The sequence below is a fragment of the Pan paniscus genome, chromosome 1 (genome assembly GCF_029289425.2).
Source record: "Pan paniscus chromosome 1, NHGRI_mPanPan1-v2.0_pri, whole genome shotgun sequence".
Classification (NCBI taxonomy): Eukaryota; Metazoa; Chordata; class Mammalia; order Primates; family Hominidae; genus Pan; species Pan paniscus.
The window spans coordinates 75,338,056-75,362,093 of record NC_073249.2 but is presented as its reverse complement, the minus strand read 5'-3'; the positions used below and the strand labels follow the sequence as shown (position 1 = coordinate 75,362,093).

At 36.9% G+C, this 24,038-nt stretch overlaps 1 protein-coding gene across 10 annotated transcripts in view; it reads left to right on the top strand.

Moving 5' to 3' along the window:
- RABGAP1L (RAB GTPase activating protein 1 like) overlaps positions 1-24,038 on the top strand; it is an 830,901-nt gene that overhangs the window by 205,434 nt on the left and 601,429 nt on the right. For all 10 annotated transcript variants that reach the window (XM_055111246.3, XM_063603797.1, XM_008978332.4 and 7 more), the window contains one exon: positions 20,139-20,289. In XM_055111246.3, the coding sequence (XP_054967221.1) occupies positions 20,139-20,289 (151 nt within the window). The remainder of the gene's footprint in view (positions 1-20,138; positions 20,290-24,038) is intronic.

Here is a 24,038-nt window from a genome sequence, read left to right as displayed (position 1 = left end):
TAGCTGATAGGCAGTGGGTAAATGACTACAAAAGGGTAAAAGCTGGGCCTAATTCTCATTTACCCATTTATCTGGTCCAATTGAATTAGGCTTTCCTGATACCCAATGTTTTTAGATAGAGATTTATTTATTAGGAGCACTGATAAGAAAAAAAACAGCACCAACAACTTGTCCTAATCTTCTTCATCTTTGGTCTGAAAGTGTACTTTTATGGTCCAACCATGTGGATGTGATTGATAGTATTGGATGTAATGGTAGCGTATGCATTGATACCACAGCTTGGCTTCTACTGTTACGTGGTTTCTTCCTTTCCCACTTCAAGTTATTTGCTGGGGGAAGGCTTAGGAATTTACATGGACCTCCATGCATCATAGAAATAAGCAACGTGTCTCCTGCGGCAGCTCTACTCTCTGGCCAGAGTTTATTTGTCCCTGATTCTCTGGTGAAGAACAGGGGCATAGTCTTCCGTTGTGGCCACTTCATAAAACAAGGGCTCCCTTCTTACTGGATCTCACATTACTGAGAATTGGGTGCTTACTTTTTACGGGCCCAACATATTCTTTCTAGTATAGCAAAATACACAACACCTAAAACTAATACCTTATACTCCAATTGAAATTAATCAGCAAAACAGCTCTTAGATATCAATATATATAGGTATTGTAGAAACTAATTTTCTTTGGATAAGATGTTTCTTCTTGTCCGTAATTTACTCCCAAAGGCAAAATAATTTCAACTTGATAAGATCTATGGGAGGGGAATATAATTTAATGGGAAAAATACATTATGCTTAAACTCAGAACTGAATTAGACTTCCAGTTGTAGTGCTAACTTGATAGGTAGCTTGCACAAGTTATTTAACATTTTTAGGTTCCATTTTTCCAGTGAAGCTTTTGTAAACCTGCTCATGTATGCATGCTTTGTCTTTCAGAAGTGGAATAATGTTTGCAAAGTTTTTTTGCGTGTTTTGTTTTTCTTTTTCCTAGCCCTTAGATTGAGAAAATACCTTAATTTTTATTGTCTTTTTATGGTTTGGGATTATATCACCATTCTTGAGGAATTTACAATAACAGTCTGGGCTGTTTCATTTAAGAGAATATGTACAAACATCTCACTTTCTTGATTCTTAGATGAAATTTAGTTAAAAGTCCACATGCTTATTGGGAGATACGGCAAGGTGAGAATGTTTGGGAAGGGAAGTAGAAACAGACATTGGATTTTTGTCAGTCAAGTCTTTTGATTTTAAATTATTTATTCATTACATTTTCTACATGGCAGTTAATATTCTAAAACTATAAACAAAATTTAATATAGAAAAAATATTATGCTTTTCTTTTTTGCCTTTGCATGCTCTTATTTCAAAATAGATTTAAAATTCATGGCATATTATACTAGAAAACAAGTCTGTCAATGATCTAAGCTTCTATCTTTAGATACTAGGAAAAAAGAGAAAAACCCAAAGCAAGCAGAAGCAAGGAAATAAGAACAGAAATAAATGGAATTGAGAAGAACACTTCAGAAAATCAGTCAAACTGAAGCTGATTTTTATAAAGATTAATATATTTGATAAAGATAACCATCTAACTAGACTGATCAAGAAAAACAAGGGAGAGAGAAAACACAGATACAAGAACCAAAGAGGCTACATCATTACAAATCACTACAGACATTACAAGGATATAAAATAATATTATAAGCAACTCACTGTCTATAAATTTAGAAGCTTAGGTGAAATCGACAAACACTTGAAAGTCATAAATTGCCAAAGCTTACTTGAAATAAATAACCTGAATACTCCTGTATTAGTTGACAAAATTGAATTCATAGTTTAAAAGTTTTCAATAGAGAAAGTTTGAGGCCAAACTGGCAAATTCTACCAAATATTTAAGAAAAAATAATAAGACTGGGCACAGTGGCTCATGCCTGTAATCCCAGCACTTCAGGAGGCTGAGGCGAGCCGATCACTTGAGGTAATGAGTTTGAGACCAGCCTAGCCAACATAATGAAACCCTATCTCTACTAAAAATATCAAAAAAATTAGCCAGGCATGGTGGTGTGCACCTGTAATCTCAGCTACTCGGGAGGCTGAGGCACAAGAATTGCCTGAGCCTAGGAGGCAGAGGTTGCAGTGAGCTCAGATTGTACCACTGCACTCCAGCCAGTGACAGAGCAAGACTCTGTCAGAAAATAAAGTAGAGTAAAGTAAAGTAAATTAAAGAAAAGGAAAGAAGGAAGGAGAGAAAGACAGAGAGAGATAGAGAAAGAGAGAAGGAAGGAGAGAGAGAAAGAAAAGAAAGAAGGAAAGAAAGAAAGTGAAGGAAAGAAAGGAAGAAAGAAAGAGAAAGAGAAGGAAGGAAGGAAAGGAAAGAAGGAAGGAAGGGAAAGAAGGAAGGAAGGAAGGAAAAAATATATAAATTCTACATAAACTTTCCAGAATATATAAGTGAAGGCAATACTTTCCAGCTAATTTATGTCATTTGCTTACCATGATATCAAAACCGGATGAAAATATTACAGAAAAGAAAATTGCAGACCAGTGTCCCTCATGGATATAGACTAAAAAAGCCTCAACAAGTTGTAGCATATCAAATCCAACAATATATAAATTTGAAAGGATAATGTTGCATGACTACGTGGGACGTATTTTGGGAATGCAAGGCTGCTTTGACATTTGAAAATAAATCAGTGTTATTCACTTATATCAATAGGCTAAAGAAGAAAAACCATATAATCATTTCAATAGATGCAGAAAAAGCATTTGACCCAATTCAGCATTCATTCTTGATTTAAAAAAACCAAAAAACAAAAAAACCTCTGAGCAAGCTAGGAATACAAGGGACCTTTCTTAACCTGATAAAAGGTACCTATGAAAAACCTGCAGCTAACATCTAACTTAAGAATGACAGATCCGAAAACTGGGAATAAGGTAGGGATATCTACTCTCATGACTCTTACTCAACTTAGTACTAGAGGTCTTAGCAAGTGTAACAGGCAAGAAAAAGAAATAAAAGGCAAACAAGATTGGAAAGAAAAATATAACACTGTCTCTATTTGCAGAGATGTGATTGTCTGTGTAGAAAACCCCAAGGAATCTACAAAACAAACAAACAAAACTCCTAGATCTAATAAATGAGTTTTACAATGTTAAAAGATACAAGATCAATATGTGCACATCAGTTTCATTTCTATACACTGGCAGTGAAAAATTGGAAATAGAGATTTTGAAACAAAAAAGCACCATAAAGGAAAACCATGAAATAGATAGAAATCTAACAAATTGTGAGCTAAATATATACTTTGACATACTAGAAAACAGTAATCAAAGACATCAAAGAAGACAGAAATAAATGAAGATATATGCTATGTTCATGGAATGAAAAAATCTCAATATTATTAAGATTTCAGTCATTCCCAAACTAATCTTAAAATTAGTGCATTTCCAATAAAAATCTCAGCAGATTTTTTGGTAGCAACCAACAAGCTGATTTTAAAATTTATATAGGAAGCAGAGTAACTAGAATAGCCAAAACAACTTTGAAAGTGAAGAACACAATGGAAAGGCATATTACCTGATTTCTAGGTTTACTGTAGAACTACAGTAATCAAAAGAGTATTGATACAAGGATAGACACTGAGATTAGTGGCATAGAAAAGAGAGTTCAGAAATAGAGCCACGCAATCTAAACAGACATTTTCTAAAGAAGACATACAAATGGCCAAGTAGCACATAAAAAGATGCTCAATATCATTAACCATCAGGGAAATGCCAATCAAAGCTACAGTGAGATACCACTTCATACCCACTACAATGTCAGTCATTACAAAGACAGATAATAACAAGTGTTGGCAAGAATGTGGAGACAATGAAAGCGTAGCATAGCAACTGCAACTCTCTCTTTTTTTTAAAATATTTTATTATTATTATTTTTTTATTATACTTTAAGTTTTAGGGTACATGTGCACATTGTGCAGGTTGGTTACATATGTATACATGTGCCATGCTGGTGCGCTGCACCCACTAACTCGTCATCTAGCATTAGGTATATCTCCCAATGCTATCCCTCCCCCCTCCCCCGACCCCACCACAGTCCCCAGAGTGTGATATTCCCCTTCCTGTGTCCATGTGGTCTCATTGTTCAATTCCCACCTATGAGTGAGAATATGCGGTGTTTGGTTTTTTGTTCTTGCGATAGTTTACTGAGAATGATGATTTCCAATTTCATCCATGTCCCTACAAAGGACATGAACTCATCATTTTTTATGGCTGCATAGTATTCCATGGTGTATATGTGCCACATTTTCTTAATCCAGTCTATCATTGTTGGACATTTGGGTTGGTTCCAAGTCTTTGCTATTGTGAATAATGCCGCAATAAACATACGTGTGTATGTGTCTTTATAGCAGCATGATTTATAGTCCTTTGGGTATATACCCAGTAATGGGATGGCTGGGTCAAATGGTATTTCTAGTTCTAGATCCCTGAGGAAGCGCCACACTGACTTCCACAATGGTTGAACTAGTTTACAGTCCCACCAACAGTGTAAAAGTATTCCTATTTCTCCACATCCTCTCCAGCACCTGTTGTTTCCTGACTTTTCAATGATTGCCATTCTAACTGGTGTGAGATGGCATCTCATTGTGGTTTTGATTTGCATTTCTCTGATGGCCAGTGATGATGAACATTTTTTCATGTGTTTTTTGGCTGCATAAATGTCTTCTCTTGAGAAGTGTCTGTTCATGTCCTTTGCCCACTTTTTGATGGGGTTTTTTGTTTTTTTCTTGTAAATTTGTTTGAGTTCATTGTAGATTCTGGATATCAGCCCTTTGTCAGATGAGTAGGTTGCGAAAATTTTCTCCCATTTTGTAGGTTGCCTGTTCACTCTGATGGTAGTTTTTTTTGCTGTGCAGAAGCTCTTTAGTTTAATTAGATCCCATTTGTCAATTTTGTCTTTTGTTGCCATTGCTTTTGGTGTTTTGGACATGAAGTCCTTGCCCATGACTATGTCCTGAATGGTAATGCCTAGGTTTTCTTCTAGGGTTTTTATGGTCTTAGGTCTAATGTTTAAATCTTTAATCCATCTTGAATTGAATTTTGTATAAGGTGTAAGGAAGGGATCCACTTTCAGCTTTCTACATATGGCTAGCCAGTTTTCCCAGCACCATTTATTAAATAGGGAACCCTTTCCCCATTGCTTGTTTTTCTCAGGTTTGTCAAAGATCAGATAGTTGTAGATATGTGGCGTTATTTCTGAGGGCTCTGTTCTGTTCCATTGGTCTATATCTCTGTTTTGGTACCAGTACCATGCTGTTTTGGTTACTGTAGCCTTGTAGTATAGTTTGAAGTCAGGTAGTGTGATGCCTCCAGCTTTGTTCTTTTGGCTTAGGATTGACTTGGCGATGCGGGCTCTTTTTTGGTTCCATATGAACTTTAAAGTAGTTTTTTCCAATTCTGTGAAGAAAGTCATTGGTAGCTTGATGGGGATGGCATTGATTCCATAAATTACCTTGGGCAGTATGGCCATTTTCACGATATTGATTCCTCCTACCCATGAGCATGGCATGTTCTTCCATTTGTTTGTATCCTCTTTTATTTCCTTAAGCAGTGGTTTGTAGTTCTCCTTGAAGAGGTCCTTCACATCCCTTGTAAGTTGGATTCCTAGGTATTTTATTCTCTTTGAAGCAATTGTGAATGGGAGTTCACTCATGATTTGGCTCTCTGTTTGTCTGTTGTTGGTGTATAAGAATGCTTGTGATTTTTGTACATTGATTTTGTATCCTGAGACTTTGCTGAAGTTGCTTATCAGCTTAAGGAGATTTTGGGCTGAGACAATGGGGTTTTCTAGATATACAATCATGTCGTCTGCAAATAGGGACAATTTGACTTCCTCTTTTCCTAATTGAATACCCTTTATTTCCTTCTCCTGCCTGATTGTCCTGGCCAGAACTTCCAACACTATGTTGAATAGGAGTGGTGAGAGAGGGCATCCCTGTCTTGTGCCAGTTTTCAAAGGGAATGCTTCCAGTTTTTGCCCATTCAGTATGATATTGGCTGTGGGTTTGTCATAGATAGCTCTTATTATTTTGAAATATGTCCCATCAATACCTAATTTATTGAGAGTTTTTAGCATGAAGGGTTGTTGAATTTTGTCAAAGGCTTTTTCTGCATCTATTGAGATAATCATGTGGTTTTTGTCTTTGGCTCTGTTTATATGCTGGATTACATTTATTGATTTGCATATATTGAACCAGCCTTGCATCCCAGGGATGAAGCCCACTTGATCATGGTGGATAAGCTTTTTGATGTGCTGCTGGATTCGTTTTGCCAGTATTTTATTGAGGATTTTTGCATCAATGTTCATCAAGGATATTGGTCTAAAATTCTCTTTTTTGGTTGTGTCTCTGCCTGGCTTTGGTATCAGAATGATGCTGGCCTTATAAAATGAGTTAGGGAGGATTCCCTCTTTTTCTGTTGATTGGAATAGTTTCAGAAGGAATGGTACCGGTTCCTCCTTGTACCTCTGGTAGAATTCGGCTGTGAATCCATCTGGTCCTGGACTCTTTTTGATTGGTAAACTATTGATTATTGCCACAATTTCAGATCCTGTTATTGGTCTATTCAGAGATTCAACTTCTTCCTGGTTTAGTCTTGGGAGAGTGTATGTGTCAAGGAATTTATCCATTTCTTCTAGATTTTCTAGTTTATTTGTGTAGAGGTGTTTGTAGTATTCTCTGATGGTAGTTTGTATTTCTGTGGGATCTGTGGTGATATCCCCTTTATCATTTTTTATTGTGTCTACTTGATTCTTCTCTCTTTTTTTCTTTATTAGTCTTGCTAGCGGTCTATCGATTTTGTTGATCCTTTCAAAAAACCAGCTCCTGGATTCATTGATTTTTTGAAGGGTTTTTTGTGTCTCTATTTCCTTCAGTTCTGCTCTGATTTTAGTTATTTCTTGCCTTCTGCTAGCTTTTGAATGTGTTTGCTCTTGCTTTTCTAGTTCTTTTAATTGTGATGTTAGGGTGTCGATTTTGGATCTTTCCTGCTTTCTCTTGTGGGCATTTAGTGCTATAAATTTCCCTCTACACACTGCTTTGAATGCGTCCCAGAGATTCTGGTATGTTGTGTCTTTGTTGTCGTTGGTTTCAAAGAACATCTTTATTTCTGCCTTCATTTCGTTATGTACCCAGTAGTCGTTCAGGAGCAGGTTGTTCAGTTTCCATGTAGTTGAGCGGCTTTGAGTGAGATTCTTAATCCTGAGTTCTAGTTTGATTGCACTGTGGTCTGAGAGATAGTTTGTTATAATTTCTGTTCTTTTACATTTGCTGAGGAGAGCTTTACTTCCAAGTATGTGGTCAATTTTGGAATAGGTGTGGTGTGGTGCTGAAAAGAATGTATATTCTGTTGATTTGGGGTGGAGAGTTCTGTAGATGTCTATTAGGTCCACTTGGTGCAGAGCTGAGTTCAATTCCTGGGTATCCTTGTTGACTTTCGGTCTCGTTGATCTGTCTAATGTTGACAGTGGGGTGTTAAAGTCTCCCATTATTAATGTGTGGGAGTCTAAGTCTCTTTGTAGGTCACTCAGGACTTGCTTTATGAATCTGGGTGCTCCTGTATTGGGTGCATATATATTTAGGATAGTTAGCTCTTCTTGTTGAATTGATCCCTTTACCATTATGTAATGGCCTTCTTTGTCTCTTTTGATCTTTGTTGGTTTAAAGTCTGTTTTATCAGAGACTAGGATTGCAACCCCTGCCTTTTTTTGTTTTCCATTTGCTTGGTAGATCTTCCTCCATCCTTTTATTTTGAGCCTATGTGTGTCTCTGCACGTGAGATGGGTTTCCTGAATACACCACACTGATGGGTCTTGACTCTTTATCAAATTTGCCAGGCTATGTCTTTTAATTGGAGCATTTAGTCCATTTACATTTAAAGTTAATATTGTTATGTGTGAATTTGATCCTGTCATTATGATGTTAGCTGGTGATTTTCCTCGTTAGTTGATGCAGTTTCTTCCTAGTCTCGATGGTCTTTACATTTTGGCATGATTTTGCAGCGGCTGGTACCAGTTGTTCCTTTCCATGTTTAGCGCTTCCTTCAGGAGGTCTTTTAGGGCAGGTCTGGTGGTGACAAAATCTGTCAGCATTTGCTTGTCTGTAAAGTATTTTATTTCTCCTTCACTTATGAAGCTTAGTTTGGCTGGATATGAAATTCTGGGTTGAAAATTCTTTTCTTTAAGAATGTTGAATATTGGCCCCCACTCTCTTCTGGCTTGTAGGGTTTCTGCCGAGAGATCCGCTGTTAGTCTGATGGGCCTCCCTTTGAGGGCAACCCGACCTTTCTCTCTGGCTGCCCTTAACATTTTTTCCTTCATTTCAACTTTGGTGAATCTGACAATTATGTGTCTTGGAGTTGCTCTTCTCGAGGAGTATCTTTGTGGCGTTCTCTGTATTTCCTGAATCTGAACGTTGGCCTGCCTTGCTAGATTGGGGAAGTTCTCCTGGATAATATCCTGCAGAGTGTTTTCCAACTTGGTTCCATTCTCCCCATCACTTTCAGGTACACCAATCAGACGTAGATTTGGTCTTTTCACATAGTCCCATATTTCTTGGAGGCTTTGCTCATTTCTTTTTATTCTTTTTTCTCTAAACTTCCCTTCTCGCTTCATTTCATTCATTTCATCTTCCATTGCTGATACCCTTTCTTCCAGTTGATCACGTCGGCTCCTGAGGCTTCTGCATTCTTCACGTAGTTCTCGAGCCTTGGTTTTCAGCTCCATCAGCTCCTTTAAGCACTTCTCTGTATTGGTTATTCTAGTTATACATTCTTCTAAATTTTTTTCAAAGTTTTCAACTTCTTTGCCTTTGGTTTGAATGTCCTCCCGTAGCTCAGAGTAATTTGATCGTCTGAAGCCTTCTTCTCTCAGCTCGTCAAAATCATTCTCCATCCAGCTTTGTTTCGTTGCTGGTGAGGAACTGCGTTCCTTTGGAGGAGGAGAGGCGCTCTGCGTTTTAGAGTTTCCAGTTTTTCTGTTCTGTTTTTTCCCCATCTTTGTGGTTTTATCTACTTTTGGTCTTTGATGATGGTGATGTACAGATGGGTTTTTGGTGTGGATGTCCTTTCTGTTTGTTAGTTTTCCTTGTAACAGACAGGACCCTCAGCTGTAGGTCTGTTGGAATACCCTGCTATGTGAGGTGTCAGTGTGCCCCTGCTGGGGGGTGCCTCCCAGTTAGGCTGCTCGGGGGTCAGGGGTCAGGGACCGACTTGAGGAGGCAGTCTGCCGGTTCTCAGATCTCCAGCTGCGTGCTGGGAGAACCACTGCTCTCTTCAAAGCTGTCAGACAGCGATGTTTAAGTCTGCAGAGGTTACTGCTGTCTTTTTGTTTGTCTGTGCCCTGCCCCCAGAGGTGGAGCCTACAGAGGCAGGCAGGCCTCCTTGAGTGTGGTGGGCTCCACCCAGTTCGAGCTTCCTGGCTGCTTTGTTTACCTATGCAAGCCTGGGCAATGGCGGGCGCCCCTCCCCCAGCCTTGCTGCTGACTTGCAGTTTGATCTCAGACTGCTGTGCTAGCAATCAGCGAGATTCCGTGGGCGTAGGACCCTCCGAGCCTGGTGTGGGATATAATCTCGTGGTGCGCCGTTTTTTAAGCCGGTCTGAAAAGCGCAATATTCCGGTGGGAGTGACCCGATTTTCCAGATGCGTCTGTCACCGCTTTCTTTGACTGGGAAAGGGAACTCCCTGACCCCTTGTGCTTCCCAAGTGAGGCAGTGCCTCGCCCTGCTTCTGCTCGCGCATGGTGCGCGCACCCATTGGCCTGCACCCACTGTCTGGCACTCCCTATTGAGATGAACCCGGTACCTCAGATGGAAATGCAGAAATCACCCGTCTTCTGCGTCGCTCACGCTGGGAGCTGTAGACCAGAGCTGTTCCTATTCGGCCATCTTGGCTCCTCCTCGCAACTGCAACTCTCATATGTTGCTGGTGGAAATACAAAATGATGTAGCCATTTTGGAAAATAGCATGGTATTTTATAAAATTGAAGACCCTTCTTATACCACCCCAGCAATTCCAATCCCACCGCTGTGTGTTTACCAAAGTGAAATTAAAACCTGTATGTGAATGTTTATGATAGCCTTGCTCATAATCACCCCAAACTGCAAACAACCCAAATGTCCGTCAAAAGTAAATGGGTCAACCAACTGTGGTATATTCATTCTATGGAATGCTACTGAGCAATTAAAAGAATGAACTGATACACATTACAACTGATGGATCTCAAGTGCATCATGTTAAGTGACCTATGCCAAAGTCAAGTGACTTAATACTATGTTATTCCATTTGTATGAAATTCTGGAAAAGCCAAAACTATCATCATAGGAAGCATGTCAGTAGTTGTTAAGGACTGGTGGTATTGACTACAAGAGGGTCCAGGGAATTTGGGTATGGGGGGAATGAGGGAACTATCCTGTGTCTTGGTTATGGTAGTGCTCACAAACCTATGTGCATTTGTCAAATCTCACAGAATTGTATACTAAAAACGTGAATTTTACTCTGTATAAATTGTGCCTTAAATAAATGACAAAAAAGAAAAAAAAGCCCAGAGTTTTAACTGCAGTAGGTGCTGAAGCAAGAATAGTGTCACTAAACCAAAAAAAAGGAAAAAAAGGAAAAAAAAAAGAAATTTATGTCTTATACATAGATGGCTATTTGAAGTGTGTTCTTTTCTCTTGTCAGAACAGTGCCTTCATTATACCTTGCATATCCATTTTTCTCTCTTTATTTTGTAATATTTATTATAGGTAACTCTGTGTTAACTAACTTTTCTCTTCTTATCCTGCAAAGTTATGTCAAATGCACATGACCTCCTTAAAGTTACTGTTGTTTTAGAGACATCTCCTGCAGTTTCTAGAGTATAGTAGGTGCTCAATTCATATTTATTGACTGAATTTTTGGATGAAATATCTCTTACCACTACAGATTTCTGTCCAATTTTATGAACATTTTATATATCTATATTTGGTAATTAATTATCTTGTCTTATATAGTGTTTTAAGAAATCTAAGTTGTAATATTCCCCATTAGGTTATACATAGATTCATTTATCTTATATCTGGCTTCATCTTGAACCCTGGGAATGTTACTTGAGTAATTTGTGTCTTGATCATGTCATGGTGAGATATTTTGATTTAGCCATTTTAAAAACATCATTCTGACTGCCCAGTGAAAAATGGATTATAAGGGAACAAAGGTGGAAGCAGGCAGATTAGGTAGAATGCTATTGTAAATAATCCAGGGGAGAGATAATTACATGTTGCACTAGGCTGGTAGCAGAGGGTGACATGTGATCGGATTCTGGATATATTTTAAGAGAGTACTGACTGTATTTGCTTCTCTTTTCTGTGTGGCCTGAGAAAAATAAATAACTGGCCACTGATGTCAGAGTTTTTGGCTTGGGCTACTAGAAGACTTGCTGTTTACTCAAATGTAGAAGAGAGATTTGGAGGATAAAATCAAGATTTTGGAGATGTTGAGATGCATTTAAGACATCCAAGTGACTATGTCCATTAATCAATTTCATGTAACATTGAGTTCAAGGAAAAGATAGGGAAGGAAATATGAGTTTGGGAGTCATCAGTATATAGATGGTTTTTAAAGCTGTTAGAATGAAATGGGCGAGATTACTTACGGAGTGAGTTTAGATGAAGACATCATCCAAAGACTGCACCCTCGACCACTCCAGTGTTTGGGAGTTGGAAGTATGAGGAGGATCAGGCAAAGGAGCCCAAGAAAGTACAACCAGTGAGGTAGGAGGAGAATCAAGATAGAAATCCAGTAAACTAAGTCTATCAAGAATGACACAGTAGTCAAGTGCTGATAGGTGAAGTCCGATGAAGCCTAGAATTCCACTGGATTCAACAATTTAGGTGTCACTGGTGATCTTAAGAACAGTTTCAATGGAGAGGCAGGAATGAAAGCCCAGCTGGATTGGAAATCAGCAGATATAGATAGCTCTTAAAAATAGTTTTGCTATAAAAGGATGATAGGAAACGAGGACACATTAGTAAATGGATGTGGGGTTGAGAGTTTTTTATTAAAATGGGCAATATAGCATGTTTGTATGTTGTTAGAAAGGATGTAACAGAGAAAATTTGATAGTGTCAGAGAAAGAGGACATAATTGTAGGATAATTTGATGAATAGGCAAGAAAAGATGTATATGTTGACTAGTGGAGGGGTTGAATTTGAGAGCAGAGATAGCTCATTGTAACAGAAGGAAAGGTGAGGCGTGGCTACAGAGGTAATAACTGACAGTTCAGTGTACTCACTATGTGCCAGGTTCTGTTCTAAGCACTCTCCATGTGTTAATTTAATTGTTACGGCAGCTCTCTGAGGTAGGTATTATTATATCTTCATTTTAGAGGTGAGAAAACTGAGGCATAGCTATATTAGGTAGCTAGTGTAAAAATACAGAAAACAAAATGGCAGCAACTAAGTAACTTGCTCAAGATCTCACAGCCAATAAGTAATTTGCCCATGATCATATCAAGTAAATGACAGAGCCAGTTTCTGAATCTAAACCACTCTGGTTTTAGAGCCAGAACAGGGTGTGTGTGTGTGTGTGTGTGTGTGTGTGTGTGTGTGTGTGTGTGTTTGTGTGTGTTTGTGTTTTCTTTTTTTTTTTTGAGATGGAGTTTCACTCTTGTTGCCCAGGCTGGAGTGCAATGGGGCGATCTCGGCTCACTGCAACCTCCACCTCCTGGGTTCAAGTGATTCTCCTGCCTCAGCCTCCTGGGTAGCTGGGATTACAGGTATCGGCCACCACGCCTGGCTAATTTTTTGTATCTTTAGTAGAGACGGAGTTTCACCATGTTGGCCGGGCTGGTCTTGAACTCCTGACCTCATGATCTGCCTGCCTTGGCCTCCCAAAGTGCTGGGATTACAGGTGTGAGCCACCGCACCGGCCTAGATTAGTTTTTATAAGAGCATGTAGAAGTTCTAGTGAGTAAGTGAATAAACTAGGAAAATCGATAACCCTGGCCCAGGCAGTACTTGAAGCTTCTAGTCATGATTTTAAAGAGAGATTATGAGAATGGCAGTATGGTGGGTAAGAAAACAAAATATTTTGATGACTAAATAAACAGTCAAATAGAGATCTCCACTCAGTTTCTAAAATGCAAGATTTATTACTTGCTTCAATATAAATTTATGAGGCATCATCTTAGACTCTTAGAGATACATAGGAAACAACATAGTTTCTACCTTTGAGGTTTATAATCAATGTAGGTGGGAATGCATACTCATAAGAGATTATTTAACAAAGTAACTGAAACACTGAGGCTGTTTCACATTTCTTGACCACTTTTTTTCCTGTAAAACAAGTCACTTCATTCATTCATTCAACTTTTAAGTCTTAATCATCTATTCTTTCTTGGGGACTTTAACAGACACTGCTGATTTAAAGATGAGTAAGGATAGTTTCTACCCTCAAGGTTTACCATGTTATAGAGGCATGCAGACCTTTAAACAGAAAATTGTGATATAATCAATAAATCCTTCTGTAAGCATTGTAGACCTAATGGAAATTTTTGAATGTACACAGAAATAAAATAATACAATGAAGTCTCATGTGCCCACTGCCCAACTTCAATAAAGACAATATCTAACAAAGTTCTTTAAGCTGAGACTCCCATTGGGTTTTTCTTTTTTTTTTTGGAAGGTAATATTGGAGTAGGAAGAACATTGATTAACAGAGAAACAAATTGGGAGGTAATTGCATGGGTTGATGATATTTATACCAGACTCACTGACCCTATGTACAGAGATGAGGCTCCAAATGGGAAAAGACTTCTGAGGTAGAATTGACAGGGTTGCTCAGCTGAAATTCAGTGTACATTTTTTTCAGAAATAAAATATTTCTAATAATATTTTTATTAATGGACTTTAGGAAATTATTTAAAGGTCTGAGGGAACTGTTTTAAAAAACTAACATAATTGATTCTTAGACCTTTAGAAAACTTGTTGGATTTTTTACAATTCAAATTTTTTTTATTTGGGCCATTATTATAATTATGTCATGATATGAAAAGGGTAACATTTGTGTAAACTACAGAAGTATAAACTACTATGTCTTTTATACGAGGATTGTCAAATATTTTTAATAGTGCTCAAATTTCTTTTTGAAACATTCGATTTAGAAATTTCCTAAGTCTCGGGAAAAATAGGTAGGCATTTACATATAGACATTTTTGTGATTTATGTAGGTAAAGCACCTGTCATGTGGAGTCCTACACTTTGTGCTTTGGGGAAATATTTTTTAAAGTGAGGATACAGTATATATGCTCAGTGAAATTTTAAATGTGTTTGAAAAGATTTTGAACTTACTCTTAAATAGCTAGATCATTCTTTTAAAAAAGCAAAACATGAATAAAGTCAGAATTCTTGTAATTAAATACACTATCAGAAAGATGTAAAGGAAAAATATTTCAATACTAATTTGAAATCATTAGAAAAAATAAAAATAATATAGAAAACTAAGAACAGACTGTATAAAAAGTTCAGTACTGGAGGTCTTTATAACAGATTGGAGATAAAGGTGTATTGAAGAAATAACTACATGAAAAAAGCACATAAGCTAAAGAAAGAAAGGTTGAGAGAGAGAGAGAGAAAACATTTGGGATAGGAGAACTTGTAAAAACAAAACTAAACGTGGTAGCAAGATTTCTTTTATATGTTGAATATATTCAGAATGGTAATGCTGATGATTTAACTATTATTTAAATAATTTAAAGGATTAGGCAGAATAATATCTGGATAACTGCTTCAGGTTTTGAGATGCATGGAAAACTTAAAAAAGTTTAAAGACAAAAATAAAGGTAGTGCTTACTGTGAATACTTAGTAAGTCAACTTTTAGCAGGAAGAATATGCAGGAAGATTTTCTAACCAAAAAGACTAAGTGAACATTGGAGGAAAATAATTGGGTATTGGATTATTACATCAAGTAAAGTCACCTTCAAATCGGTCATTCTTTTTTATTGAGTAAGAGAAAATTGGTACATAGCCACCTACTTCCACCTCCTATCAAAATTTCTGTAATTACATTGGTGACTTCTCAGTGGTCATATTCAATGACTTTTATCCCCCTCATCTCTTGCTTTTTCTGCTGTTTTTATTGAATAAGAGAAAATTGATACATATTTAGTAGGCATTTTAATTGTATTTTTCATGGCTATTCATTACTTATCATCAGAGTGGGAAAATGTATTCTGAATTAATATGCTTTTCATCTTCATAATGACCTTTAATCTATCCTTTTTCTTGAAACATTTCTTAATGTAGGTCGTATAACTTCTCCGTATCTAGTTCTTCTCATTATTGCGGGATGGAGAAATCTCCGACCTTTCTTGATGCCACCTCATCTTTTAATTTCAGTTATAGTCTCTTCCTTTCTAGAGAGAACTTTTCCAAATAGGTCATGCTGCTGGTGTCATATTCTCATATCTCATAGCCACCTACTTCCACCTCCTATCAAAATTTCTCTAATTCCATTGGTGACTTTTCAGTGGTCACATTCAATGACTTTTATCCCCCTCATCTCTTGCTTTTTCTGCTGTTTTTGTTAGAAATAACTCTTTCCCTTTGAAATTTTATCCCCCAATAGACACCTTTAAAAGTAGAGTTCTTATATGCCTAAGTAGTTTCAAGAAAATCCTCTTTGAAAGCAAAGGAAATCCACTAGATGAGTCCATGACATTTTTTTGATCCTATTAAATTCAGTGAGAATGTTTGCTTCTAAAAAAGCACTCTTTTTTGTTTAGCTTTAGTAATTGACATATTAATTTCATTTCATAATTATATTCATTCACTTACCAAAAATGTATTAAATGCCTTTTATGTGTGGGGCACTGTTTCTAGGTGCTTAAGATATATAAGAAGACAAAGATTCTTGCCATTGTGGAGTTTCTATTCATGCATTAAAACCTAGCCAATTACTGTATGATTAATAGATATTTGATTTATGTATGACTTTAAAAATAATTGTATTAGGTATCCGTCTTGTTTCTAGGGTAGAGTTCAGCATGTATCATAACTAGTTGCCTATTTTCAAGTTCCTGATAACTGCAGTTAATGTATCAAAGCAATGGCAATGTGTAATTACATTTTAATCAGAAATATTGAAAGCAATGATTATTTTTATAAATTTCTCTTTTATTCATTTGGATCTTCTCTGATCATAGATATATACTAGCAGCATCTAGCTTAATATTTATTAGACTTCTCAAGTGATAGGGTGCTGTATGCGGTATAATTGCTGTACTGTTACTTGGGATAACCAGTAAAATAAGGCTGTAAATCAAGCAGTGTTATGAGTGACCCAGTTCTTTTTAAATGCCTGTCTCTAAAGATAAATAGTGCTTTGATTTTTATGAGAGGAGAAAAGACATTTTCATTATGCCTGGCCAAACAAGTGGCTGAGGGTCAGCTAGAAACTGAATGTCAATTGAGTTAGATTATATTATGGTAAAGTATTCATTGGGGACTGTTGACTATTAATCTTAAGGAGTATGTTTATGTATGTGTGTATGCATGTGTAGGAAGAGATATTCAAACTTTAAAATATAGTTAAATCATTATGTTATTATATATCATTATATAAAATATTACAGTTAAATCATTATGCAAAATAATCTGGGCCAGCCGAGTATTTAATCAAGCTGCTTGTTACTTTCATTCTGCCTACAATGTTGGAAATATGTTATAGTAGGTCCAGTGAATGTTAGGAGGCTATTGCAGAGGTCTGGGGAGGATAAAGTTGGTTGCAGTTGAGATGGAAGTGCATGAACTTTGTAGAGGTTGAGAAAATAAGATGTATTAGACTTGGTGGTGGATTAGTAATAGATGATGGGGCAAAAATAATTCCTAGGTTTCCAGTTTGGATGGAGTGTGGTAACAATTTCTGAGGTGGAATACCCTGGAAAACGACCAGGTTTAGGGAGAAGAAACTGAGTTCAGACTTGGGCATACTGACTTTGAGGTGCCTTTGAGCTTCTAGAACTTGGGATACATGTTTATAGGTGATAATGCCTAGAGACAAGAGAATGAAAGAAAAGGGCAAGAGTAAAGAGAGATAACTTCAAGCCCTTAAGAGGTTAATAGAGGAGAAGCAATCAACAATGGAGTTTGTGAAGGTGGATAAAGAAGTAGTGCTTTGTCACTGAAGCCAAGGGAAACAGATTGGTCCACAGTGAAAGGACTGAAAATATGTCTTGAATCCAGTGGGGCATGGAGAGAAGTCATAGATCATTTAAGTGAAAACTTTTCAAGGAGAGATGCAGAAGCCATGTTGAACTGAATTGAGGTAGGAGTTGGAGGGGAAGAAATAGAGATAGTGCTTCCATACCAACTCTTGAAATTTGTTGCACAGGGTAAGAGTGTGATGGAGAATTACGCATGGCATTGAAGAAAGGATTTTTTTCAATGTTCTTAATTTTTAAATTTTGAGACAGGGTTTCACTCTGATGCCCTGCCTGGTGCGATCTTAGCTCATTTGGTCTCAACCTCTGAGGCTCAGGTGATTCTCCCACCTCAGCCTCCCAAGTAGCTGGAACTACAGGCACATGCCACCATGGCCGGCTAAGTTTTTTGTATTTTTTTTTTTTCTAGAGATGAGGTTTTGCCATGTTGCCCAGTCTGGAACTGGTCTGGAACTGGTCTGAACACCTGGGCTCAAACGATCCGCCTGCTTTGGCCTCCCAAAGTGCTGGGATTATGGATATGAGCCACTGTGCCCAGCCAAGAAAGGATTCTTTCACATGCAGTTTTAATTAATTTAATTTATTGGAGTTTTAATAGCTGTAGAGACACAGTGATGACTTGCTGATCTCTATATAACATGTAACATATACTATATTTAACTACTTTGGATTTCTCTTACATGATATTATAAATTATTGGACTCATAATTTAGAATATTTTGCATTTAATTTGAGAGGAAATGACCTTTGCTCTTTGTACATCATTGCTTTTAATTAACCCAGTTTTCTATACTAATACCCTTAACCCATATGTTTTTCCTATTCAACAGTATAATCACAGCCAAACATTAAATTACAAAAAGATCCTTTTATGACTAATCCTGGCTCTCTTGTGGCATAATATTCCTTGTCAAATAGTTTATTCAGGTGGAAGTCTTCTGAAGAATAATTAATACTCTTCCTCTACTTGACATATTTTGTGAAGCATAATTATCTATGATGTTTTTCCAAATTAACTAAAATTATGTTTTAATTTAAAGCCACGAGAGAAGTTTAAAGAATTGAAATGACTTCTTATGTTTTATGATTATAAAAGAATTTAAAATCATTATAAATATTTCAGACAGCATAGGAAAATAAAAGGGCTACTTTCCCTTTTAATTCGATTACACAGATATTTTGGAGTATGTTCTTCCATATTATTTTTCTATGCATGTCTAAAAGCAGGTTTCAAAATAGCGGTTATGGAGGTGTATTTAAACTAACACCTATTTACTAATTTGAAACTTGCTTTTGTCACTTGGCAGCATAACTGTTATTTTAAGGTATGGTAGCACGTTAAATCATATAAACTCTGCCTTTCTCTAGTTTATTTTTGCTTCAAGCCCATCAGTATTATCAGCTTAGTTTCTCTAACCCAACAATACAAAAGCTTAGCTAGAAAAGGCTAAAAGAAACCATTAAATTTGATGGTTTACTAAAATTATTAATGGGATGAGTTTACTTGAACTTGTTTCAGTTGTGGAAGTTTTAGTTTTTTTCTGAGATAGCCCAAATATGACAGTATGGGGAAAGCAAGGAATATATTTTCAGAGGAAGGTATGCCAATACTGGGGTTTGAGCTAGAGGTAGAAGAGTGTGTATAATCTAGTGAAGCAGGTGGGAGGCCACTTTTAGAAAATAGACGTGTGGATTCTATGACTTTCGAGACTCAAAACTTGAAACCAGAGCCTGGGGTGTTAGATCAAACCAGAGTACATTGTCAAGGTTTGGAGTCCCAGTGGTTGCACCAGAGTCAGCTCTAATAGATAAAAAATGAGCAGCAAATACAAGTAAAGTCTGAGCAAAAAGGCATAGAATATAGTTCCAGATTCAAGCTAGGCACCAGGAAAAAGATGACAAATGAAATTGCATTCACAATATTGAGATATGCAATTCAGTTTCTTGGTCAGATGGGCATAGTAGCATATTTACTATTTTGTGATCATTGATTTTAGGAGGAGAGATCTTTGCCTTTGTTCTGATGCTGCACACCTTTGGGATGTGGTAAAGCCTGATAAGTATATGTTGCTTCCCCAGCAAGTTGGAGTTGTTGTGTAGGTTCTGGTGATTGTAGGAAAGGGTTAGGTCCTTCCTTTAATGAGCACTTGCTGTTGTAACAAGTCAGGGAGACAAATTCAGACATGTAAACAATAATGAACTCTTCTTACTAGAAAACCTATCTTAGGTCGTTTTAACTTGGAGGTTCATTGATATCTAAGTTCATGCTTGAACAAAGAATTCCAAGTTAGGTCATCAAGAGATAGGGCTTCCTAGAGGACCTGGGAGTCAGGATGTGGCCGCCAGGTAAAACTTGACTATAATATGTATGCCTTATGCCTCCTATACTGTGGAGTCTGTCTTTGGCACTTGGCCCAGCTCAGCTTGGCCTCAGAGAAGTGGGTATAGTCAAGGTGTGATAGGCCTATGATCCGTTTTCAACATCATTTCCTGAACCCTATTTCCTACCACACATCATTGTCCAGCTTGCTGTACATTCATTTCAGGGGATCCAGATGGTTCTTTTTATGCCTTGAAATGTTGCCTAGCAATATATAACTAACACGTTAATTATTATGAGTAAGTCCATAGGATGATTTGTAAAAGTAAGTGAGAAGAAGAAAAAGCTTTTCCTGGAGGTAGAATTACCTGGTTCACCAATAAGAAGATGAGATCAATAAAAAAATTGAAGATATAACTGAGCTTAAGCAGTATTATTGTTTAATGCCCCCCCACAAACTGGTTTCTCTTGACTCAAGCTTACACTTTTATATAAACTAGTATACTTTTCATGGCAACAGCAGTTCAGGAGTTGTAAAGGGAGTGTGAATGGATTATTTTCTTGTCTTCTCAGGCACAGTAACCTTGGTGCACGACCGAAAGGGCTGTCTACTCTGGTGAAGAGTGGTGTCCCTGAAGCATTGAGGGCAGAGGTATGGCAGTTATTGGCAGGCTGCCATGACAACCAGGCAATGCTGGATAGATACCGAATTCTTATCACAAAGGTAGGAAGAAGTTCTTTTCATATTATTTTCATTGGATGACCTATTAAATAAATCCTAGTTTTCATAGCTCCCATAAGCCATAAATGCTTTGAACTTCTTCATGAATATATTGAGGTCGTGAAGTCAGTACTTCTACCTTTTGTTCTGAACACTTGTAGTGGTAAACAATGCACTTACTCATCTATGAACATTGTATGCCTTGATTTTTATCTTTTCATTCAAGTGATTTTATAATAGCTATTTACCAGATTGGAATATATTTATATTTCAAGTGTTTTCTAACTTTTCAATTAAAACTTTTTTAATTGTTTGATATTTATATAGTTATAATCATACATAGTTACTCTAGTATAATTTTACAATAACATTAAAATGAAATTAAAAATTCTTCTGTGCTTATGTCACCTTACATTTAAATAATGTAGATACTTGCCCTTTTTCTGTCAGGGGCCCTTGGTTCCACTGTAAATTCCTTTGCTTATGTCTAAATACCTGGTTTTAGAGCATAAGTAAAGGTAGGTGTTAGCCTTGACCCTGGACTCACCACCCTAGGTCTTACCACCTAATTACTTAATCTACTCTAAGTACTGTATTTTAAAATAATAGTAAAATTTTATTTTTTAATTTAAAGGAACCTCTCCTCATAAATGAGATTTTTATAATCAAGACTTTGTTCCTCAGACTATATGAACTTTTAGAACTTTTTATCTGCTGTAATTTCTTTTTACTTTTCTTTCCTCTTTGCCTCCTTCCCTTCCATAAATATTTTCTGAGTGCCTAGTATAATTATCACTGCTGAATTCAGTTTTTTTTAATTTAACTTTTTTTTTTTTTAATTGATGGCCTCTACATTGGAATATGCAAGATGATCCATTGGTGTGTGGGAAAAAATGTCCAAAGTTCCATTTGTATTTCTTTTAAATAAGTACACCAAAGGATACTAAGCTGTACTAATATTTGGTGTGCCATAGTACTGAGGCTTTATGAGGTCCTTGGGTCCAGTGGCCACTGGTCCCACATGGTTCAGGAGTGACCTTAGGGAAGAATGGAACTTACACACTTTGGAGGAATAATTGTGGGGCTCACACTCGTATATTAACTTCCAAAATATTATAGGTTTCTTGCAGTTTGCATGTGTTAGATTAAGTGGATTTACAGGTTATCTAGATGTAACTTAATCCTCATAAAATGTGTGATTGGCTTAAAAAGATTACTATCACAGGATGCTGCATGTCAAGTTTTTTTTTTTAATTTAATATGTTCCTTCAGGGAAGAATTAATATTATGATAATGACAAAGCAACTACTTTTGGAAACAAACTCATGTAACAGAGATGGACATTTTGAAACATATGGCAATTTAAACACCTCTGTGATTTTTTTCATTGAAATAACATGCATCACTATAAAAAACTCTTACATCTTCACACTTAGAAACCTGGAATCAGAAACTTTAAATATGTTTAAAACTTATACAAGTAGTTACAGAGAATTTGGAACTGATTGTTAAAAGCATATAAACACAACACCTTCTGATTTGTTCATATGAATATCTAGAAGCTGGTGTGGTGGCATATGCCTGGAGTCTCAGCTATTGAGAGGCTGAAGTGGGAGGACTGCCTGAGGCCAGAAACTTGCACCTGTGACTAGCCACTACACTTTGGCTTGGGCAACATAGCAAGACCCTGTCTCTAAAAAAAGAAAAAAAGAAAGAATACCTAGGGAAAGTAGATATTTCCTAGCCAAATTTCAACAAAATGATTGATGAGTGGGACTGAAAAAATGATGTACGTCTACTTGGGTCTGTGTATCTTTGTAAGTCTTTTTTAGATATGATAACAAAACCATGAATCAAAAAACTGATGCAGAAACAAGTTTTCATTGTTGTTTTATAAACTGCTATAACAAACATATTAAAAATAGTGACCCATATTTTATGATTATTTTTATATAAAATGTTTAGAATAGGCAAAGCTATAGAGACAGAAAGTAGACTAATAGTTGCCAGGGGTTGGAGGAAAAAGGAATTGGGGGTGACTGCTAACAGATATATGGAGTTTGTTTTTAGATGATGGAAATATTCTGGAATTAGACGGTGGTGACAGTTGCTCAAGATTATGAATATACTAAAAACCACTGAATTGTACACTTCTAAATGGTGAATTTTATGTTATGTTTAACACAACAGAAAAATTTCACACACACACAAAAGATCCATATTCAATATTGAATAGTATTTTATAGCATTTTTAATTATCTTTTTTACATCCTATCTAAATTTCTGTGCTTTATAATATCTATAATATATTAGTATAGTAGCACTTGTACATGATAAATATATATATCTTAGATATTTATGCCTAGAAGTTTTTATCGATGGAGTATCTGATTGAAATTTTCAGAGATCATAACTCTGGGTATCAAATTACTTTTTCTTGTAAATAATAAACTAAATTATATACTTTTATTGGCTGCCATGGAGTAGGAGGTAACTGCCATACCCCTTTTTCACTAAGAGGCTTTCATAATTCATACCTTTAAAAATTTTAAGGGAAAAATGTAAAGAATACCATCCCCTGATATTATTTATGAATTCTTGATAAACAGTGTATGTTCATATAGTGAGAAAATTTTTATCATTTATACCAAACACCATGGTAGTTTTAACTATACAACTTGCAAAAAATACTTTAAGATCAAGAGATAGGGCTGGGCTCAGTGGCTCATGCCTGTAATTCCAACAGTTTGGAAGGTGGAGGTGGGAGGATGGCTTGAGCCCACGATTTCAAGACCAGCCTAGGCTACATAGTGAGACGCTGTCTCTACAAAAAAAAAAAAAAAATTAGCTGGGCATGGTTGCACATACCTGTAGTCCCAGCTGTTTGAGAGGCTGAGATGGGAGGATTGCTTGAGCCCAGGAGATCAAGGCTGCAGTGGGCTGTGATTGTGCCATCAAACTTCAGTTCAGCTGGGGTGACAGAGTGAGACCCAGTCTCAAACCACAAAAAACAGAATGGCAAAAATCATTTTCACTGAATAAAATATATGGAAGATACTTGGAGGCTGATAAATTACATTTTTTAGATTTCTTCCCTCTGGAGTTCTAGCTGTGATTTACTTTCTGCCAGTGAAGATTGCAGGGAGGCAAAAGCCATATTTTCTCTGGCAGTGTGGTTGGCAGATACCTGGGCTTCACCAGTTGTGAGGTTTTTGCATCTGCCTCTGGGCATTTCATTCTCAATCACTTGCCTTCACTCTGGGGTTACTGTTTCCTGTGGTTTCCTATTCTGAGTGGCCACAGCAACCTTCTGATTCTCTGGACTGTAGCTGTGGTGACACACCTAAAGAGCTGGAAGGGCAAAAGACTGCTACAGCAGGATGTTCAGTCTTCAGTCTTTTGCCCTTTCAGCTCTTTCAGTGTTTAAGGACCTTCATTCCTGCATTACATCTTTTTTGAAATAGTTTACCTGATTAAACCCTGTCTGATACACTTGGCATGTATTTGTCTCCTTGTTGTCACAAGATGGCTTTTCTACACCCAGCATTACATTTAGAAAAGAAGAAAAGAAAAACAAAGTCTACTCAAGGTAGCCAAACTTGAGGCTAAGAGCCCAGTCCTCCAGACTGCCAGCTTTGTTCAAGACTTCTGACATCAGCCACAATTTGGGGGTTCTTAGTGCCACCCTGACTTCAGACCAACTAGCTTCAAACTTGTAGATCCTCACAGACTTCCTCAGGTTTGATAATTTG